Below are 20,189 nucleotides of genomic sequence, written 5' to 3' on the forward strand. Positions count from 1 at the left end.
AAAAGCAGAGAACTATTGCTTAACTAAAATCAACCTTAGTGTGTGCAGTAACTAAAAAATCATCTTAACTCAAAGAAAAGGGTGTAGAATCTCCTCAAAAGCCAACATCCATAGTTCAGAATGGTTCCTTCACAAGAAATGCTTTTCTACTGACACTGGTTGGATTTCTGTCGTTGAACAACTGTTTACAATGATGTCCTGAAGGCAGCCTGTACTACTCCTAACTATCTGAAAACCTGCACATTCTTCCCTACATTCTTTCCTTTTCCCAAGCTAAACTACTTGTGGAGAATGAATTAACATTGGCATGTGCATCCCCCTGCCAGCTCTGCAGGAAACTGATCCAGTCTGCAATGGGAATCTCACTATGCAATCCTAGTCAGAATTCACACACAAACCAGAGGAAATCCTTCCCTGACATTAATCTGGAGTAAAACCTCCCTTACCTCAGTATTCTGAGGGTGGGAAATGAGATTAGCAACACAGAAGTTTTCAAATGATTACCCTGAACAGCAGTGCCCACCATACAGAGAAAAGACAAAGTATCAGTCTAGGATCAATCCAAAGCTTCAAGTTAAAAATAATGAAGCAAATTCAGCTAAGCAAAACATTGTGTGAGTATGGGACTCTGTGTACTACCCACAGGCTGAGATGAGGCTGACAGAGTGATCAATAACCCACCTCATTTCCATCACTTCCCTTCTGCTTTCTTCATATTTCTCTTTCCACTCAGATACTTCCCTTTCCTTGGCCACAATCTGAAACAGAAAATAAAGGGGAAAAACCCCACTGGATTATACCTATTTTTTCATTGCTATTGCCAGCCACACTAATATGATCCATAGCTTTGTAAAATACATAATTTTATTCCTATTTTGAGCAGCTTACCACTTTTATATAATTATATAGCAATGTCAAGATGCACACAGTACATCTGGGGTTTAAGAACATAAAGATTTCTTTTTACATCATATCTGCTTTCCACATATGCAAAACAAGCAAAACTTGCAGCACAGCACCTTTTGCTTTAGCACTGAGGCTGAGGATGGTTCCAAGAACAGACCAAGCGATCACAGCACAAAGCATCTGGGAGAAAACAGGCAAGAAGGGAACAACAAGGAGCAGGTTCTTCCTTTCCCAAATTGTGGGAACAGTTACCTCTGCTCTGGCAAGCCGGAGTGCAGAGTCCAAGTCCTGCTGGGGGTAGAGCAGAGCCGTGGTGCTCTCTGCGTCTGAGGCGCCGATGCGGGAGTACAGTACACTTTTGGAGATGGAAACATCTGCCGGGATAGCAGGTTCTCTCTGTGTGTTTGGTTTTTTAAATACAAAGAAACAAATCATTAAATAGGTGTTTAGCTCATGGGTTTTCTGGGTGTGGTGCTAGGACTAGAGTTCTGTGCATCCCTAAATTACAAGAGTGGTAACACTGACAAGGAGCTCTGAATTCAGTAATCATAAAACAAACATTTAAGATCTGTAAGAAGCACCAGGAGAATCATATTACCTTCACAGAGAGAAAATAAAGACAACACTTTATCATCAATGTTTTAAGGTCTTAGAAAATGTACTGCTTTTCACCACAACATCCACAAGAAATGCACATCAGCAGAAGGAATCAGATTTGAAGGCTGAAAGCTTGTTAAGGGGAATTCTGCTTCCATAAAAATAAATCAAGAAACCAGAAGCAAGAGGACAGCTCACTTTCTTAGGTCTGGCCTGTCAAACATGGTATCTATAAAGAATGCCACATAAAAAGTGTGAATATGCAGGTGGCACTGCTGGTGTCCAGCATGCGATTAGTCAGTTAAAGGAGGCTTTTTTTTGCAGCTGTCAATTTTGCTCATGTCAGCAGCTCAGATCAAACAGGGGAGAGCAGCATGTGAAATGAGGAGAGTAAAGAACAGGAACATGACAGAGATGCAGGAGATGCCTCACAAAGAACTCTCTAAGCAAACAAACAACCCAAGCTACAGCACATTAAAATTGATATTACAAAGGATAGTTCACAGAACCCAGAATGGTTTCAGTCAGAAGGGACCTTAAAGCTCCTCCAGTGTCACCCCCTGCCATGGGCAGGGATACCTTCCACTATCCCATGTTGCTCCAAGACCTGTCCAGCCTGGCCTTGGACACTTCCAGGGATCCAGGGGCAGCCACAGCTTCTCCGGGCACTGCCAAGTCCCCACTACAAGGGCTGGACCAGGAGTGGGGAGGAAAGTCAGGCTGATCAATGCCTTTTTCCATCCACTGCTGCAAATGGATATTCACATCCTGTTTTTCTGGTGAAGCATTTTCTTGCTGCTGAAAAGGGGATAATGTATTTTCCCAGTTTACTTGTTAACTTTGTGTATAAAACAATGTATTCTGTTCCTTCAAGTTCACTAATGCTGTACCTAAGTCTTTAGGCTTTATCTGCAATAATTAAGAGTAGTAATGAAGAGTATTTAAATTATTTTTCTACATAAAAGAGAAAATAATTATTTTCTTGTATTTTATTGTAAAAGAGGGTGGTGTGGTTTTGTTTCAGTTGTTTTGTTTGTATTTTTGTAAAAGAAAATAGCAGAGTCACGCTCTGGTGACTGAAGCACAGGAATGTGAAAGGGAGTAGATAATGTCTGGATCAAGGTTCAGTCCTCATTAATTTCAACATCACATGTTCTTGTCTCAACACTGGTAAAGGAAATTTTGCCGGATGCTATTCCATGAAACATTCCCTTCCTCACAGTTCTTCTCACAGAAAACATCCAAATCCACTGTTAATCTTGTTGTAATCCCTTGTGAGTTCTTGTATCACACCTGACTTAAGAAGCTGTATTAAAAATTGTATACAATGCACACAGGACCAGATGTTCTGGATATCACATCTGTAGAGACACGAAAAAAAGCACTAACAGCTTTAAAAGACTAGGCAAGAAAATTTAATTAGAACAAGAATAACCTAAACAATACTTACAGAACACCTCACTGCATCTTCATTTACAGAAGACTCTCACTAATTTGCTTGATATTTTTGGTTTTAAACCTAGGAGTCAATTGGCTCTTACTTCTAGGATTTATGGAAAAGGCTATCCCTTCTCTGTTTTTGCTACCTTTAACATGAACACCCAAAATAAGTATCAATTCCAGCAGAATTAGGAGATGCAAGCTCAAACTCGATGGATTTTCCTAGCAGAAGAAAAAACATTCCAAGATCTGTCAAGACTGCATAGTCTGTTCTCTTAAAAGTACCTCCCAATGTACAACTACGTAGGAAAAAAATACACACCACGGGATAGAAGCTCAGACACCTCTGTAAATGCATAAATACAAAAGAAACGTGCTTTAGTCCCTCCTTAATCACAAGGCAGGAAAAGTGAGAGATAAAAAAGAGCCATTAGATCATCAAAGCTGTCCTCCAAAGAAAGGCCACCCCTCAGATCGATCTGTTGAACTGCATCTGCCACATTTCAGAAGCCTCCTGCAGCTTAATTTGCAGGATCTCATAAAGAGATTGCTGGAAAATATTCATTGTGCCAAGAAGAAACACAAACTTTTTCCAAGCTGATATAAAACCATGTCAAAGTAACTGCTGGGGGGATGACAATTTCTCAAGAAAAAGATATTTAGAGCATTTAATACATACTTATAGGTATTTTTATATAGTGCACAACAGCTCATTAATACAGTTATATTTTCTCTAGTTCTCTTTGCATTTGAGCAAACTGTACAAAACAATAGCATTAATGACATGCAGAACAGCTTAAAATTTCCAAAAATTACCATTTAAACTCCTGGAATTTAACCACTGAGCAGAAATGCTTGTGGTAGTGGTCCAACCAGTGTTACCCAAACTCTGGAAACACACTGCACAAGTCACAGCTGGGCTCTGTGGCAGGAGTAACCACTAAAAGTCGTCATGGTTTTACTTCAAAAGCCAATTTTACACAGCTCCTAACTGATGCATCACTCAGTAACTGTAATTTGCTACCTGCAAAATATTCCTACCCCAAGAAAATAACAGCACCTGACCAACAGGATGATGGTATTACCCAAAATAACCCAATAATAATGCTTTAGCACCTAATTGCTGAGAAGGTAAGCAGTTAATTGGGGTAATAATCAGCGCAGGGATTTGTAAGTCACTAAACCTTGCACAGAAAGATTAGAGTCTTCAGGGGAATTACTACAAAATGTAGGTCACTGCAATCTTAGTGTAAATATTTGAGAGCTCAACATGCTTCTCTTCCCAGCACCTTTCACAGAAACCAGATATCTGACCAGAAGGGAAACAAATGCAGATCTATTAACCAGCTGCAGTTATCTCACTTCCAGGGGGTCAGAGAGGAAGAAAATGGAGAAATGGAATGAAAATGAAAACTGGTTTTTATAATAACAATTAGGGGAATGTGTGTTTAGCCCTGCTGAAAGTGAGGCTGCCCTTTCCAAGCCCTGGAAATGCTGCCTGGGTGTGCATGGAATGATGGACTCTTTGAACTGATGTGTGAGCAGACAGGTCAGTGCAGGCAACATGAGACCTACTTGTGCTTGCAAATACATGGAAAGGCAAGCAAAACCCAAGCAGAAGTCTTCTGCCTGTAAAGTTTTACTAAAATCAATGGCATTGCTGTTTGAAGGAAATAATCCTCCTCCACCACCATGAGAGGCCCACAAAGATGTAGTAATGCATTAATTCCATTTTTGCCCATACCTTTCCTTTCAGTTTCTATTTTCCTTGGATCCTATCTCAGCTTCCTACTCTCCATCACCTAAGCATCTACAGGGTGCTGGACACAAACCCTACACCAGCTGAAATTACTAAAAATTACTACTAAAAATTACTTCACAACATCTAAATGGAGACTGCTCAACAGAAAAGCACAAATTCACCTCAACCCTGGAAGACAGAAATACTCGGCAATGTAAGAGCAGGTGACTGGTCCTGCTGCTGTTTAAGTCTGTGACAAGAAATTTGGGAGTGGCCAAATAACTCCCCTTTGCCTGAGAACAATAAACTGCACATCCTTGTTCTCACTCCTAGTGCTAGCACAAAATGCTTATATTTAATCTTTATTTGAGGTGATGGAATTTGTCATAACAAGTGCTTCTGTCTTTATTTATCATCCTATTCTTGTTACCCATCCAGTCATCGTTTAGCAAATGTTAAATGTAATTATACAGCCTTGAGAAAAGAACTGAGGCCAGCCATCTAGAAGGGAATTCTGCCAGGAGCATCCAAATTTAAGTCACTGCAGTCATCTGCTGGTTTCTGTTCTACTTAATCCAGGCCATCAGTCACTGTAGGTCACAAAGGGGTGTCATCATAGGCTAATTTAACAGCAGCAACCTCCCATTGGAACAGCAAAACTATGCAAGGACAGAAGTCCTTCCCAGGCTAACATCACACCCATGGTATTGGTCTACAAGCATTGCTGTGCCTGGACCAACATGGGGCTTTGTCACCATCCATAACCGCTGCCAGCTCTCTGTCAGAGGGGGGACTTTTGCCTGTTTTTCTCTCCTCATCTCTGCTTATCATTTTGTTATCTTTGTTACACAGATTAATGACATTTTCTAAAAACTCACATGGAATCCATCCCCCATTTCTACACTCTAAAGCGTTCAAAACTTGTTCCAACGAAACAAGATGCTGAGATGATGCTGAACAGCATCTTTAAAATGTAACCCCACATTCTACAAAATTTCTGCAGCTCAGAATCCCCCCTGAGTAACTTACAAGCATTCACAAACACACAAATGCATTCTCTTCAGTCTAAAATAGCACAAACTGTGAGTTTCTACTTAGTAACTGATCTTTTAGGCACCAAGAAATTCTACTCTGTAATCAGCCCAAATGCTGTTGTGATGCAATCAACTCCAGACAATTTAGGACTGGGCAAAAAACTTTCTGCTGACTTATTAATGGACAGTACAAGAGTAGGAAAATCACTGTAGAAGGACATGTCAGAAGCACATTCTCCTCAATTGGAATGAAATGTCTCACTGCAGCAGGACACTGCCATCCCCTCAGCATCCCATTCAGCTGATACCCTTTCCCAAGAAAGCTACTAGCATTTAGAGAATGACTTTTTTGGCTTTCCAAACACAGTGAGTTCCATGTGCATCCCTACAGCAGTGCAAAGCATCACTCTGAGGCACAACTAGCCAGCACGACCTAGAAGTAGCAATGAAAAATCAATAAGATTTAGATCTTTATTAATAAAGACACATTGTGTTGTGAGGCTTTTTTTCCTTGGGAGTTCTTTAGCCCTTCCAACCCTGCAGCAGTCCTGTTCTTCAGATGCCTCAGGGCAAGGTCGGCTGAATTCAATTCCAAACAGTGAGGGTCAAAGGTGTCTGACTTCAAGCTGAAAATACCAGCAGAAGACAAAATGTCCTTACGGCCAAGGCAAGCCTGGTATTCTTCACCACCAAATATTTTAGGACAAAAGTTTCTTCGGAGAAATGACAAACAGCTACCTGGACTGCAGAATCCATCTCCCACGGAAGGAACGCTGCTGCTTCCTGCCTGTTGTTAATTGGGGTGTGAGTGGGGTGACAGCACTTCTGTGTCAGCTCTGCTGCCAGCATGCTCCTGGTGTCCCCCTAGGGAGCCCCAGGACAAGCAGCACTCGGCTCCCCAGGCTGTGCACACTCACACACACAGGGCAGGCACAAAGCAGATACCTTGGAGCGTAAAGAGGAGAGGGCAATCTGCCTGGCTAACTTCAGCGCTTCTATCCTCATGGCAGCAAACTCTAGCTCCTCCTGTCCAAGGGTTTGGTGGGGGGGGCGGTCCCCCACAGGGAAAAAAAATGTAGTAAGAACATGGTAAAAATGGCTGACATACTCGAAAATGGATTGTTAAATTTTAACGTGTAATTTGGACAATTCCTGGGTAACAAACACGCTAAATTCCTCTCATGGTGCTACCAAACTCCAGGACTTGGTTAGTTTTGAGGTAGCTGTACAGACAAATAATTTTTATTAGGTGATCAGTATGAACACTACTTCATTTGAAGGAAATGTTTTCTGAAGCTAAAGCTGTTTTACCACAGACTCATTTCCATTTTATGTGAATTTATGCCACACGCTGGTCTCAGTTCAACCTTTGCTATTTTAAAATTTGACTGCAAATCTTCCAGAAAATATGTCAGACATAGAGAACTGCTCTGCAGATCCATTTGCTTTTACTAGAAGAAACCATGCCAAATTCTGCATTAGAGAAATTACAAAAAACCACAAAACCTGATTTTCATTTCTGTAGAATTAGGTCTTGAATCTCAAAAAATTAATCTATACATACAGACTTACTAAGGCCAGGTGTCAAGACAACTCTCCACAAATCAAGTCCCGTGTTCAAGGTTAAAAAAGTTTGCTTTGAAAAGACTTCTGGAAAATACATACAGTAGAGGCACAGGATAGGTGCTGATGAAATTTAAGGTTATGTATTATATGAATTACATGAGATAAATGAAAATATCTTTGTTCCTCAAGGCTTTGAAAGGGAGAGTTACTTTGGAAATAATTAAATAATTATTTTAATTCTTTTCCACATCCCCTCCAAGCCTCCCTCCACCCCTTTCAGATGAGGCAAAACATTCCCTTGCTTGTGTATGGACAAACAGCAAGAAAAGTGACATTTAGATTTCTGCTACAAACCTGAAGTTTCTGAGCAAATACTGGGGGGTTCTTTTCCGCTAGGTCAGGATCTAGATATTCAGGCTGATCACATATTGAAGCTTTCTTAGATATCCTATTGAGAAGAGCATCAGCAGAGACAAAGGAGTCTTCAGGAGATGTCTGAAGGGTAAAGAGGAGGCTGAATAAGCAACAGAGATTTTGCTCAAGTTGTTTTAGGCCAAAAGCAAAATGCAAAATTTCTGGAGGAAAATTATTCCCAAACTCTTATCATACAGGACTTACGATTTCGATAGCCTCTGGAGTTGTTCCTAGAGTCATGGGCTCCAGATCCTTCTGCTTGGCCTTGTCAGGGGACTGTAAATGTGCCTCTTGGCTGGCAGCTAGAATTCGGGTAGCTGGGTGTGGTATTTTCATGCCAGAGGACTGCTGGGCTTCAGGGTCTTCAAAACTTGACCTGGAAAAAGAATGTGTGCATGTTTTTAGGGTGGAGCACAAGGCCTTCACAATTCTGCTTCTGGTAACAGCTGAGCAAGTCCTCTTCATCACTTTCATGTGTATGTGTGTATATATAAATACATTTATACACTGTTTCAACTCAATTTTACACCATTAAATCTCCTAACACTTTGCAATATCCTTTCAAAACAATGCACTGGAGACATCAAAATAAAACCAGCTCCATCAGAAATGTCATGTTTCTTCAGTATTTCTCACTTGCCTTTTTACCCCTTTCTCATTGTGGCCTACCTCTCTCCCAAAACACAACTCTAATTAAGAAGAACAGATGTCCATGACAAGCAAAATTATTGGAAGTAAACACAACTCCCACATCCTGGTCTTATGAACAAGAGCTCTTGTTCAGAAAACGTATCCAGGAAAAGCCAAGTGAAAATCTGCAATTAGCAGATTTCTAGATTAATGTGAAAATTACCTCAATATCTGAAGAAAAACCTTCAAGTAGGAGGCCACTGTCCAGTAAACCAGTTGCCACTGTGACTGTTTATTTAGAATGTGAAGGAGAAATACATGTCCTTATTCCATCATGAAACTTACGTACCTTTGCCCTCTGCTCTCTCTCATATGTATACACAGATGGGAATGTATTTTTAAACAAATAACTTGGCAGCACAGAGGCAGAGAGAGGATGAAATGCCTGTGTACTTGCTCTGAGGGTCACCCACTCCCCTGACACCCTCTTGCATTGCTCATGGTGACCTACCCTGAGCAGGGAGATGTGGAGTCAGACAATCTGATGGGAGGTGATTTCACTGGGCTCTCCTGCTGTGCATCAAACATCAGGTACAAGGACTGCTTCTTCGGGGCACTATCATCCTGCTGGCAACAGGGAAAGAGAAACTCATTAAGCACTTCAACCATTCTCCATTAAAGCTAATTCAGGTCACTGAAGCCTTTAGTGAGCAAATGAGTTGACAGAAAACTAGTAATACTGAGTTGTAATGCTGATACTGAGATGGACCCTTCCAGGAAGAAACTATTAAAGAAAAGCCTAAACAGTTCACTCTTTGCAGTGACTCTTCTTCTCCCAGTTTGGGGTTAAACAGATGTCTGGCTCTGTCAGGCATGAGGCATCCCTTTGCCGAGGGTGTTACTAAAATATCCACTGAATATTCTCACTGGGTTAAGCACCACATGCCTGATTTTCTTAATATCTCCAGTGAATATCCCCACATTGGATCCAGCCAAGCTATCAAATCCATGACTAAAAAGAAGGTGAAACAAGTGATAATGTATAGCATTGCATTACAGACTTCACACTAATTCTGTTTCTCTCCTGATTCCCTCCAGCTTCTTCCATGTTTTACTCCCAGTTTCTTCAGCAGTTCAGAAGTTGGTGTAGACAGCTCTGCACTGCTGGAAATACTGTTTGGCTTTGAATCTCCAGAAATAACTACTATGATGCTAGCTTAGAAATAAAATCATACAATGGAACAAGCTTTACAGGACACAGGACAACAAAGCACAGACAATTTACCCCAGTTATGCCAATATTAAGGAACTGGTTTTGCAAATCTGCTGCAGGCACATTATAATTAATTTAAAGGGTGGTGAGTCTGAGGGCATTGAAAGGGTAGTATATTATGACAAGGGAATGCAAATGAATGGAAATGGAGGTGAGAACTTACAGGCACAGAGGAGCCTATTTTCTCCATATATTCTATTTCATAAGAGTTGCCATATTCCAATTCTGCAACAGAAACAAACAAAAAAAAAAGAGGTGTTAATACATGCCATGACATGATTTTTTTTCAGAAGTAAATGAGAGCTCTTCTCACTGACAAGGGCTATTCCCACTCTGCTCAATATTTTCCAATGACATATTAAAAATAGAATACACAGAGAGAAAGTAAAAGGTGCATTAATATTCACTCATTTTCAACAATAAATCTGACACATTTCAGGCAAATCAGCCTGCCAAAAAAAAATTTAGCTTTTTTATTTGCCTTAGGGACCAGAATATTAAGAAAGTTTCAGAGCAATTCAGAGCACAGACAACTTTCCCCTATAATGTTATCACAGAAAACACATTTTTTTCAATAAATGGCAATGCTGATGCCAATTTATTAAAAAAAATATTTTAACAGCTGTTGAGAAAAATTAATTTCTGTTTTTTCATGCTTATCACACTCTTAATTCAGAGCAACTACTGTGCTATCACTAAAGAAAAAGATACCTAAAATATCTGAATGCTCATGAATCAGGGGTGAGACATGAGCCCAGCTTACTGGGCTGTTCTCACATTTTGTTTTCAGTGGAAGAGTCTAAGGCAGGAAGATTCACAAAGAACCCTAAGTCTGAAGTTTAATCAAAATGCAAATCTTTCCTGCTTCTCTGCTTCTAATCTCCCAGTTACACTGGAGGGAATAACCAGAATTTCGTCCCAGTCCATGGTCATCCAGCAGAGAGATCTAACACAGGAAATACCTTCCTGCACTCAAATAAAAGCAAACTTCCTACAATTACAACTTAATTTAACAATTAAAAGCATAATTAATTTGTCCAAATGCTGTACTTTGTTCTGTTTCCATGACTTAATTCAATAAACCACTTGCATAATTTGATTTCCACTATAAATAAATCCCAGGGAAATGCACACTAGCATTTGCATTATGATAAAGTCACGTGCTAAAATCCTTCTAGATTTGGGCAGCTTTTGAAAAGTAGGGCTCGTATTACGAAGATGATAACCACCATTAAAATGCTTGATGTTTAAAAACAAACAACCCTGAAGATAATCTCTTTCATGTAATGTTGATTAAAAAAGTTTTAGAGGGTTCAGGCTAATTTTACAGTGCTTGAATGTTTTAGTAATAAAAAGCACTGCACAAGGACTGTAATTCCACAAGTTACATATTTTGTCAACCAACCACTGAAGAGGAAGAGCCACAAACCTTCAGTACTGGTTGGAGATATTCACAATAAAACCTGTGAGTGAAGAGAATGCTGTAATAGCAGGCTCCTCACGTTGAATTTCTTAGCACCATATGTTTTTAATGGTAATAGGGAGCCAGGCAAGATGGACAACCCCCTGGTGTGAGACACCAGCAATATCCTTTCTCATTCACTTTTCTTCCTGGTGAAAGCAAAACCCAAACTGGAAGGATGAATTCAAACTCCCTACGAGGAGCTGAACTGCAGGAGAAAGCCTGAAATCCCAGGTAACAGCAGCAAGTGTTTAGAAACCATCTCTCAGTATCCCATTTATTCACAGACAGCCCAGTGAGGCGCATCAGGAGCGTTCATGGAGCAGCTTTATGCTCCAGAGAGCAATCCCTGAGTGTCCAGGCTGGCTCAGGGGCAGCAGACGTTCCAGCACTGTCCTCTGCTGGCACAGCCACAGGGATCCTCCACCTGCCTGCAGCACTGCCAGCAGCTCAGCAATCCCAATCCAAAGTGACTGCTGGGACAACACAGATTTAACTGTACAGCTGACAAAAAAAAAAAAAAAAAAAAACAAAAAAAAAACAGGCAGGATACAGATGAAAACAGTCCAAGTAGAAACAAAAGGAATAACACGGCTGGTTAAATGCAGTTTGTTTCATCTCACTGCTCTCAGGAGTCTCCAGCATAATTTCTCTCTCTCCTCTCAGACATCATCTCCCCTCCAAAATCTTAGACTCTGGTTATCTCTATACATTCAAAATCAGAAAAGCCCAGGATATCCCACGAAGCAAGACAGTTATCTTTTATAAACACATACAACAGACTTACTAAGCGATGTCCTCCAACTCCTCCTACAGATAGCTGCAAGATTGCATCAGAATTTTCTGCTAATAATTACGGCTTATTTCGGGTGTGTGCAACAGGAAAATGGCAGCAGCTATAGGCAGTGCCTGAAACAGATGAGGGCTGGATGCACTGGCTGACTCAGGAGCTGGGCTGTATCTGCACACAAGCAGTGTTAGGTTACAGGGTAACACACAGGTGTCTGGGAGAGGTAAAAATACCTATGCTGAGAAACAGCCCTCAAATTACTCAGAAATTTCTCAAAGCTGCAGGAGCAAGACTGTCAAGGGGAAAAAATAAGAAATGTGAAGAGCGGAAGCATTGTTGATTATAATGAGTGTGTAATCTGAAACCCCAACTGCACCATGCAGCACACATGAGACAAGACAATTACCATTTAATTAGGAGCTTTGCTCACTTTCTTCTACCCACCTTGAAAGCTAAAATGATTGTTTCAGAATGTCTCTCACTATCCTTTTGTTCCATTTTCTTTCATACAGTTTCCATTTTCCCAGATTTAGGGAGACTTACTTTCTAAGAAATGTTTCTTTAAGTTAGTTTTAAAAATACAAATACAGGCAAGTCAATGTCTAACATTTATGATTTGACAATAAAGCCAAATGAATTCATCCATCATGAAATACTTATCTGTTTAGAATACTCAACAGATTTCCAAAAATCCATGCACATGAACAAAAGCACTGTGATTGTTGTTGCTTTTTGATGTCAAACACCTTGACCTAAAAGTTTAAGAGTTCTTAATAAGGCATCAATTTAGACCCACCCTAAAATGGCATAAAGTATATTTAATAGTAGACTGGGTCAGGGACTGAAAGGTTGGGGAGAAAAAATTAATTCAGATCAAGAAGAAAAAGGTTAAGCCAAGTTAAACATGCTTCCCACCCACAAAGCTGAACATCTGCCTTTGGAGATGTTGCAAAGCAGAATTCCCTCTGGTAGCCCCAAGGAAGGCCACACACAAATTTTCTTAATTCTGTCTCTTCCAAATTTTACAGACCTGGAATGACAGTTCTCTAAACAGAAACTTCCAGCTTTAGCTCTCAGCTGCTCATAGGAAGGGATGGCAAGAAAAACTTTAATAGGCTGATCCAGTAGGGAATTTTATCTGGAAAAATGAATGGTAACTATCTTAGAGAGGGGATATCCTGGATACTTTTGTGCATAAAGGTACTTGGTGCCCAGGAAGCTGGAAGAAGAGATGGCATGGTATGGGTATTAATGCAATACAGAAAATTTGGGCAAAATCAGTAGTCCAGTGACTCTGGAGCAGTATCAGACCCCATTTTCCTGTGAAGGCACTGAAAGAACACAGTGCTCACAGAGAAGACAATTAATCACACCAAGGAAGCAAAAGCCTTTCTCTAAAGGTCCCTCTCTTTTCCCTTTAAGCATCTTTTCTTTCCTGAAAACTCAGGGCTGGACTGCTGGGGTCTTACATTCAGCTCCTCTAACTGCCAAGTTCCCCAAAACAGCATTTTTAGGGTTCCCTAAGAAGGTCTGCATTCAGCAGAGCACAGGCCAGCATCCTCAACCAAACCAAACCCCCTGTCTCAGAAAACAGCCCCTGGCTGGAGCAGGCAGTACCCTCTGTGGGAGAGCTGAACTTGGTCTCGTTGACGAAGGTGGACAGGTCAGAGGGCTGTGGGTAGTCCTGCTTGTCCGTGTTCAGGTCCACAGTCATGCAGGTCCACTTCTGACCCGTCACAGAGGATGCCAGCTTCTCCTCATCCGTGGCATGAACCACCGTGGAGATGACAGGAGGCGTTTCTGGAGTTGGCAGGGGAGTAGGATCCTGCAGCAAACAAGAGCCAATTAATTCCATTATCTTTCACTAACACGTGGAACAGCTCAATCTCTGAATTCCTTTGCACCGCCAGAGCCATCTTTTTAATTCCCTAATCTCTGCTGCAGTGCTGTGTAAAATACTTAATGGAAAATACTAACTCTACCAGCAGCAAGTTTTCCCAGTATAACTAAGCTCTTTGATGATAAACACTTGCATTGCAAAGCTGCTTTGATAACAGAGAAGAAAGAAGATCCAGAGCTGTTGAAATCTGTTAGGCACTTGACACAAGTGGCACACATCACCCGTCACTGAAGTCTCTGACTACCAAAACTGACTTTTTAGGCTTCCCTTATAGGAGCAAATCCTTGTAGGTCCATGAGGTCATGAACCCTTTCCCCTTTCTTCACTTCTACATTGTCAAGCAGTACAAATAGAAAGGCAGGATGGATAACAGGAAGAGGAACAGCAGCATGGAAGGAGCTGTGCCACATCAAAGCAGTCAGGCCTTTGTGGAAGAGCAGCTTTTGTTAACTTCTCTTCCAAGAAAACCACCTGCCAGCAGTTTACAACATGCAATCAAACTATCCAAGCACATGTTCCTGGTAGATCAGCCCACTTGGTTTATTTCTATTTCCCTTCCAGCCTACCAATTTGGTGTGTTTAGTTTCTAATCTAAAAATTCCAGGGTGGATAGTGATAGTCTTGTTTTTCAGAAAGATATTTATTCATATCCCTGCTCCATCTTAACACAGGGCTTCCCAAAGTACATTTGCTAATACTCTAACTGGAATTCCTAGAGAAAATACATCTACTACATAATGTGTACACACTTTTATAACAGAGGACAAAAGGTTAATGCTTTATGGTAATAGCCCAATGTGCTATACTTGGACATATGCATATATTCTTTACAAAAATCTCATCTATTATTAAAAGCATGAGTCTACAACAAAAATACCTTCTTTTATTAAGCACACAGTTCCACAATTAAATTAATCGAACTTCCTTCTTTTTATCCCTTCAAAAACATGAATTACATGCATCAAAATAATGCAGGACTTTACCTGAGAAGGAGGTTCTGATAGTGGGGATCTTTTTGGTGATTTTTTCACCCTAAATGTATCACTGAAAATAAAGTTCAAACTGTTAATATGGTAATAGCAGCAAGAATCAGGTCATTTCACACTCAGCAAGAGACAGCCACAGACAATGCAACCTCTGTAAGCCCTTCTGCATTAAAATCCCATCCATTAAGCAGCAACACCACAGAGAAACATGCCATGGGTATGTATTTTTGTCATGCACTTGGAACACGCCTCGATCCCCCAAAAGCTGAGAGCAGCAGGATTGCCATATTTTTCATGCTAACTCCTGACACATTCACAGAATAGAGTTACTGCTCAGCTGCAATTCAAATTCCTGCTCCCCCACAGGCACCTCCAGGGCCCTGTGGAAATGATTTAGCTTCTGTCTGCTTCAGTTTCACATCCCAAGATTAGGTCTAACCCACACCTTTACCTGAGAATTAAAACTGTGATAAACTTAGGCTCCAATGACCCCAAAAACCAGGAAGAAAAAGCTGGTTTGCTTTAGATGAGCTATATAAAACCATCTGAGGCAGATGCTGCTCCCCAGATGTCAGAATGAGCTGCATCATTACAAATGGGCACAACAGACCTTTTTAAAAACAAATAAAACAAGAAATATGGCAATTCTGCTTCCAGCTCCCCTGACACCTCACAGTGCAGACTGGCAGCACAGATACTACAGCCCCCCAAAATACCACAGGTTTCATTCAAGCAAAAGGAATGAAGAACATACATTGTCATGATGGTGTATAATTATGAATGTTGCCTTTATTAACAACTGGCTAAAAAGATTTTCCAACCAGGAATAAACTAATTATCTGTCTGTTCTCTTGATGCATATTGCCAGTTATTCAAAACCATTGATGTTACTAGCGACAAAAAGGAGAAAAATACCACAGCAAACTCACTGATAAAGACTTTATGCTTGAACTGAGATGCAGTGGCAAAAGTTACTGCCCACCAGCTCATCCCTGATCAGTGATGGCAAGGTTGACACCAGAAATTCTAATGGTGGGTTTCAATCGGCAGAGGGTAAATCAATACCACATCTAGAGGGCAAAATAAATTGGGCAGCTGAATATTGGACTGTTCAGTGCCATTAATTATCCAGTTATGATGACAGAATTAATTAGGATAACTTTTTCCTTCAAGAAAGAAAAGCACTTTATGCAGTATCTACGGAGAATGGATTGTGCCTTGTTGTTCAGTGGTAGAAATAAAGCTTTCATATTTTAGCTCAAGGATACAAAATCTTTATAATTTTTAAATGAGGATCTTCTTTGATAGGCAACAGATAATGAGGCAAACTCAGTCACAGTCAGGCATCTTACTTAAAATAACTTTCATATGTGCAAGTGAAGTGAAATCATTAACATAAAAACTTCATGCTGAATAATAACTGATCATGCTGCAAAATAAATAAGTAAAATTAAAAAGCCCATAAATCAAAGAGGAAATTCGAATTGTTAGCTTAGAATTACTTACAACAGAGAACATACAGACATCACATCTTCTACCATCCTAAGACAAATAAGACAAAGAAAAGAGAGACAGACAGAAGGAACTGACAAAAAAGATTAACCTACAAATACTCTGTTAATGTTAATGTGTTAAGGCAATCTGATCATGCATATTTTCTAGCTGTACAATCTTAACCCCTACTTTTTATTGGGAAATACACAAGGAGAAAAAAAAGTCAGCAAGTCCTTCAATGTTTTCTAGTTCAATATTATACTTTTGGTATGCTTTCATCTTACAAAACACATTTTTCAAAGATGACACCTTCAAGCTAAGTTCCTTTCAACACACTAACTGTCCTTGCCTTCCCTGATGGAGGCCACCTGCTTGCTTTTCAGAACACAGTATTTGTTATTATATGAGATGCAAAACTGTTCTTGAATGGCAGCTAAGCTTAAGGAGATGTTTGCTGATGTGTTACGGCAGCACAGAAAAAGCTACTTGACCATTTCAAACCATTTACCCAGGTCAGGATAGAAAATGACATTTCTTTAAATCTCAGCTGGTTTGCTTTTCTCCAAAACCTAACCTGATGTTCTAACAGAGCGAACTGCTTTCCCCCAAAGCAGAACCAAACCTTGCCAAACAGCTTAGGCTAAGAGAAGTTTTCATTTGCTCATAAGCCTGGCAGCCTCTGCTCATCTCTCCTCACGTACAATGCTCATGACAGCTGGTACCTTCCATTTCTAAACAGCCTCCAGCCATCCAAGAGCTTCCAGAGCAATGCCTGCAGAAGCTGTATTTCTATAAACCACCTATTTTTACTCATCACTGTGAGCTGGCACTGGGGAGGCATCAGCTGCTCTTTGCTCAGCATCACCTGAGCAATGTGATTGTCTCCAAGCAGCTCAGCACTCGGGTAGATGACCAGAGAGCAATTTGTGTTGAGCTCACATCTCTTGTAAAAACTTCATCTTTTCATGGGGGGGGGGGGGGGGGGGTGGTGTCAATGCTTAGACTGCTGCTGCAGTTTCATTCAAAAACAAAAATGGCTTATTTTTATTGATTTAACACATGCTAGACTGAGCACATGGCTCAGATTCCAAGTAGTACAAGCCCAGAAATGGCTTAAACTCATGCCTGGCTTCTTCACGTCTAATCTAGAATCACTCCCTTTCCACATGAGGAACTAATTTTTAAACTGGTCCATAGGGTTTGATTTCTGCACCCCTTAACAATACTAATAAAACCTCCTGTCACTGCCTATCCTGGCATCCCCTCTCAAGCCTTAAGGTAATTTTCTTCTATGAAGTACCACAGCTGCAAGCTGTAATGCGTTATTAATATGCAGAGTCCCATCTTTGTTTAAAAAAAAAAAACAAAAACAAAAGCACTTGCAAAAGGAGGTTATGGGACTGCAGTGAGCAACACACAACACAACCCAGTGAAAGAAGTGCCAAGCATGGGGTGGGAGTTCCTGTAGCCCTCCTGATCCAGGAACTTGTGAGCCCTGAGCTGGGGAAGCTTCACTTCTCCACCTGATAAACACCAGCACTGAACTTTGTGATTCTAGGACAGAATTTTCCTGCAATGGATTTTCTCAAGGACAAATGTGGCTTAACAGACTTTCTGTAAACTCATTTTGCCCCTAAATTAATAACTTTGGAATTCTTTCCAATATTCAAAGCAGATGGGAGAACCCAAGAGGCCTGCTCTGGGGATCTGTCAACTCCAGCTACTGGAAGACACAAGGAGACTCTGGCTAGCTGCAAAAACTTAAAGATATGGTGATATTAAAATTCCTCTCTGCACTTCCCCAGTAAGACTCAAATTGCTCCTCTCTTGCTGTCAGACTTTTAAATCTTCTTGGTTTGGACCAAATCAGTTTGGACTACAGCCTTGGAAAAATGTGTTGTTTACCACTAAGTTTCAGATAAACCTCAAAAAGTATCAACACCAGAAATACCAGGCTCCTCTCCCAAAGAAAACAACTCTACACACTGGTCTAAACTATCCATAAGTCAGAAACCTCCCTAGAAAGAAAATAAAGGCACAAGCTTCCTCAAATCTGACAAGGGACTTGAATTAGAAGCTTAGAAGGCAGGAGGCTGTTCAGAAAAATCTGAATCAACTCCATCTCACCCTGTACAGGAGATCAGCTTTTGTTCTGCTTTTCATTAACCATGTTATCTGCTTATCTTAAATTGGCATTGAAAATTTTTGCTCCCATTTTTGTTAGCTAGCTGGAACATTTACACCATAAAGGAACATGAACTGAGATACTTTATTATAGATACACACAGGAGATGAACTTTAGATATATGGGATACAAACTTACTGATCACCAACTCAAAATAACAATATCTGAGCAGATAAAGCAACACAAAAGTCAGCAACCAATCATAGAGGTTTTTAACTAAATATCTAAAACCAGCAACATATAAAATTTAACCTGGAATTTGTCACCTGGGTCTAAAAGCTGGTTATTTCCCTAACATACAGTAGTTTCAGAGACTTTAAAGCTTCTGCACAATTGTAAACTCTTTAATAAAAAGGAATTTTTTTACATTTCTTAGTCGTGTATATATATTAAAAAAATGTATTTCAGTACTGAACTCTTCTGCTTCAGGTTATTTTCTTTTAAATGCCGTAAACCACTGGATGAAACCATCTTCCTGCTGTTTGCAATATGAGACTTGTCACTGCCTTACTATTTCACATCCTACACTCAAAAACAATGATTCATAAAATAGTTGTGCTGGTGCAATTACTCTGATCATCTTAAAACAGCGTCAACTTCCCAGAATGAGGTCACAGAAAACTGGGTACATAACTGATAAATTACAATTTAACCAGGTTCAGAACTACAATCAGCCCAAAGACTTAAAGAATGCAGTTGCCTAACGTGGCTTGGTAGTTCTGGAAATACCAAATTACTGAGGAAGAAGGTTGAGACCAGGAACAGCCCCCCAGTGTGACTCCAGTTGTGGCCACCAAGGTCACCTCCCTCTCTCCATCCTGATATAAATCCCATGTAACTGTGCTAAGGGGGAGGAACATGCTGCTTCTGTTCTAGAAATGTCTCTGCCCTTTAACTTACGTTTTTAATGGCGTCTTCTTCTTCTTGGCAGGTTTGTTCAGGCTGTCTCCTTCCGTTCCGTTCGTTTCGTTGGCACTGGCTGGTATCTCAAAGGAAGCTGGAGATTTGGAAGGCGAGCTGGCTATCTTAGAAGAAGACTTGAAAGGGTCAATGGAGTCCTCACACATATCCGGCTCGAAGCTGTACGTTTGTTGAGGCAGTTTGGGCGATTCCTGCATTTTTGTACTGGATGAGAAGGGGTTAAAATTGGGATCATCCCACTTGTCGATATCAAAAGTGTAAGAGCCTTTTGTGATGGGGATTTCATTTGGATCAGCGGGTGACTTGGTCGGGGTGGTCGGAGCATTGTCAAGCTTCTCCACCGGTTTTTTAGTCTTTGGCCTCCGTAGCGGCATTTTAGCACCAGGCTTTTTCCCTGCTTTTTTGGGAGGAGGAGCGCTCTCCTGCTGGTCTTCGCTCCCCCCTCTCTCCTCAGAATAATCAAACTCCAGCCTCACGGCGAGGCCTTTGACGGGAGGGTCCTCCTGTCCCCCGGTGTCCGGCGGAGTCACCTCCACAGCCTCGGGGGCCGCTGTTAGAGGCAGCGTTTTCCTGCTGGCAGGGGGAGAGTTCTGCACTTTGCTGCCTCCGGAGCTAAATGCACCAATCCCTTCGAAACTGTCCGGATCCGAAGGGTCGGATCCTTCAGGCACAGGCGGGGCCTCCTCTTTCTCAGCAGAGATTTTGGAAGGTTCAGTACATTCGGGCTTTGCTGACTCAGCCTTCACCTCAGGTGCTTTATCCTCACAAGCTGCTTGGTCAAGCTCAGGCGGTTCTTGTGGGGTTTCCTTCACCAGGGGAGCTTCCAGAGGTTTTTTGGCTGACTGCTTCT

At 41.0% G+C, this 20,189-nt stretch overlaps 1 protein-coding gene across 1 annotated transcript in view; it reads right to left on the reverse strand.

Moving 5' to 3' along the window:
• TACC2 (transforming acidic coiled-coil containing protein 2) overlaps positions 1-19,713 on the reverse strand; it is a 30,674-nt gene extending 10,961 nt beyond the window's left edge. The window contains exons 1-8 of the mRNA XM_062496311.1: positions 19,319-19,713; positions 14,737-14,797; positions 13,471-13,678; positions 9,765-9,826; positions 8,840-8,955; positions 7,903-8,074; positions 1,159-1,302; positions 682-758 (exon numbers count right to left, since the gene is read on the reverse strand). Of these exons, the coding sequence (XP_062352295.1) occupies positions 682-758; positions 1,159-1,302; positions 7,903-8,074; positions 8,840-8,955; positions 9,765-9,826; positions 13,471-13,678; positions 14,737-14,797; positions 19,319-19,713 (1,235 nt within the window). The remainder of the gene's footprint in view (positions 1-681; positions 759-1,158; positions 1,303-7,902; positions 8,075-8,839; positions 8,956-9,764; positions 9,827-13,470; positions 13,679-14,736; positions 14,798-19,318) is intronic.
• Positions 19,714-20,189: the final 476 nt, after the last annotated feature.

This window comes from Cinclus cinclus, chromosome 7 (assembly GCF_963662255.1).
Source record: "Cinclus cinclus chromosome 7, bCinCin1.1, whole genome shotgun sequence".
Lineage (NCBI taxonomy): Eukaryota > Metazoa > Chordata > Aves > Passeriformes > Cinclidae > Cinclus > Cinclus cinclus.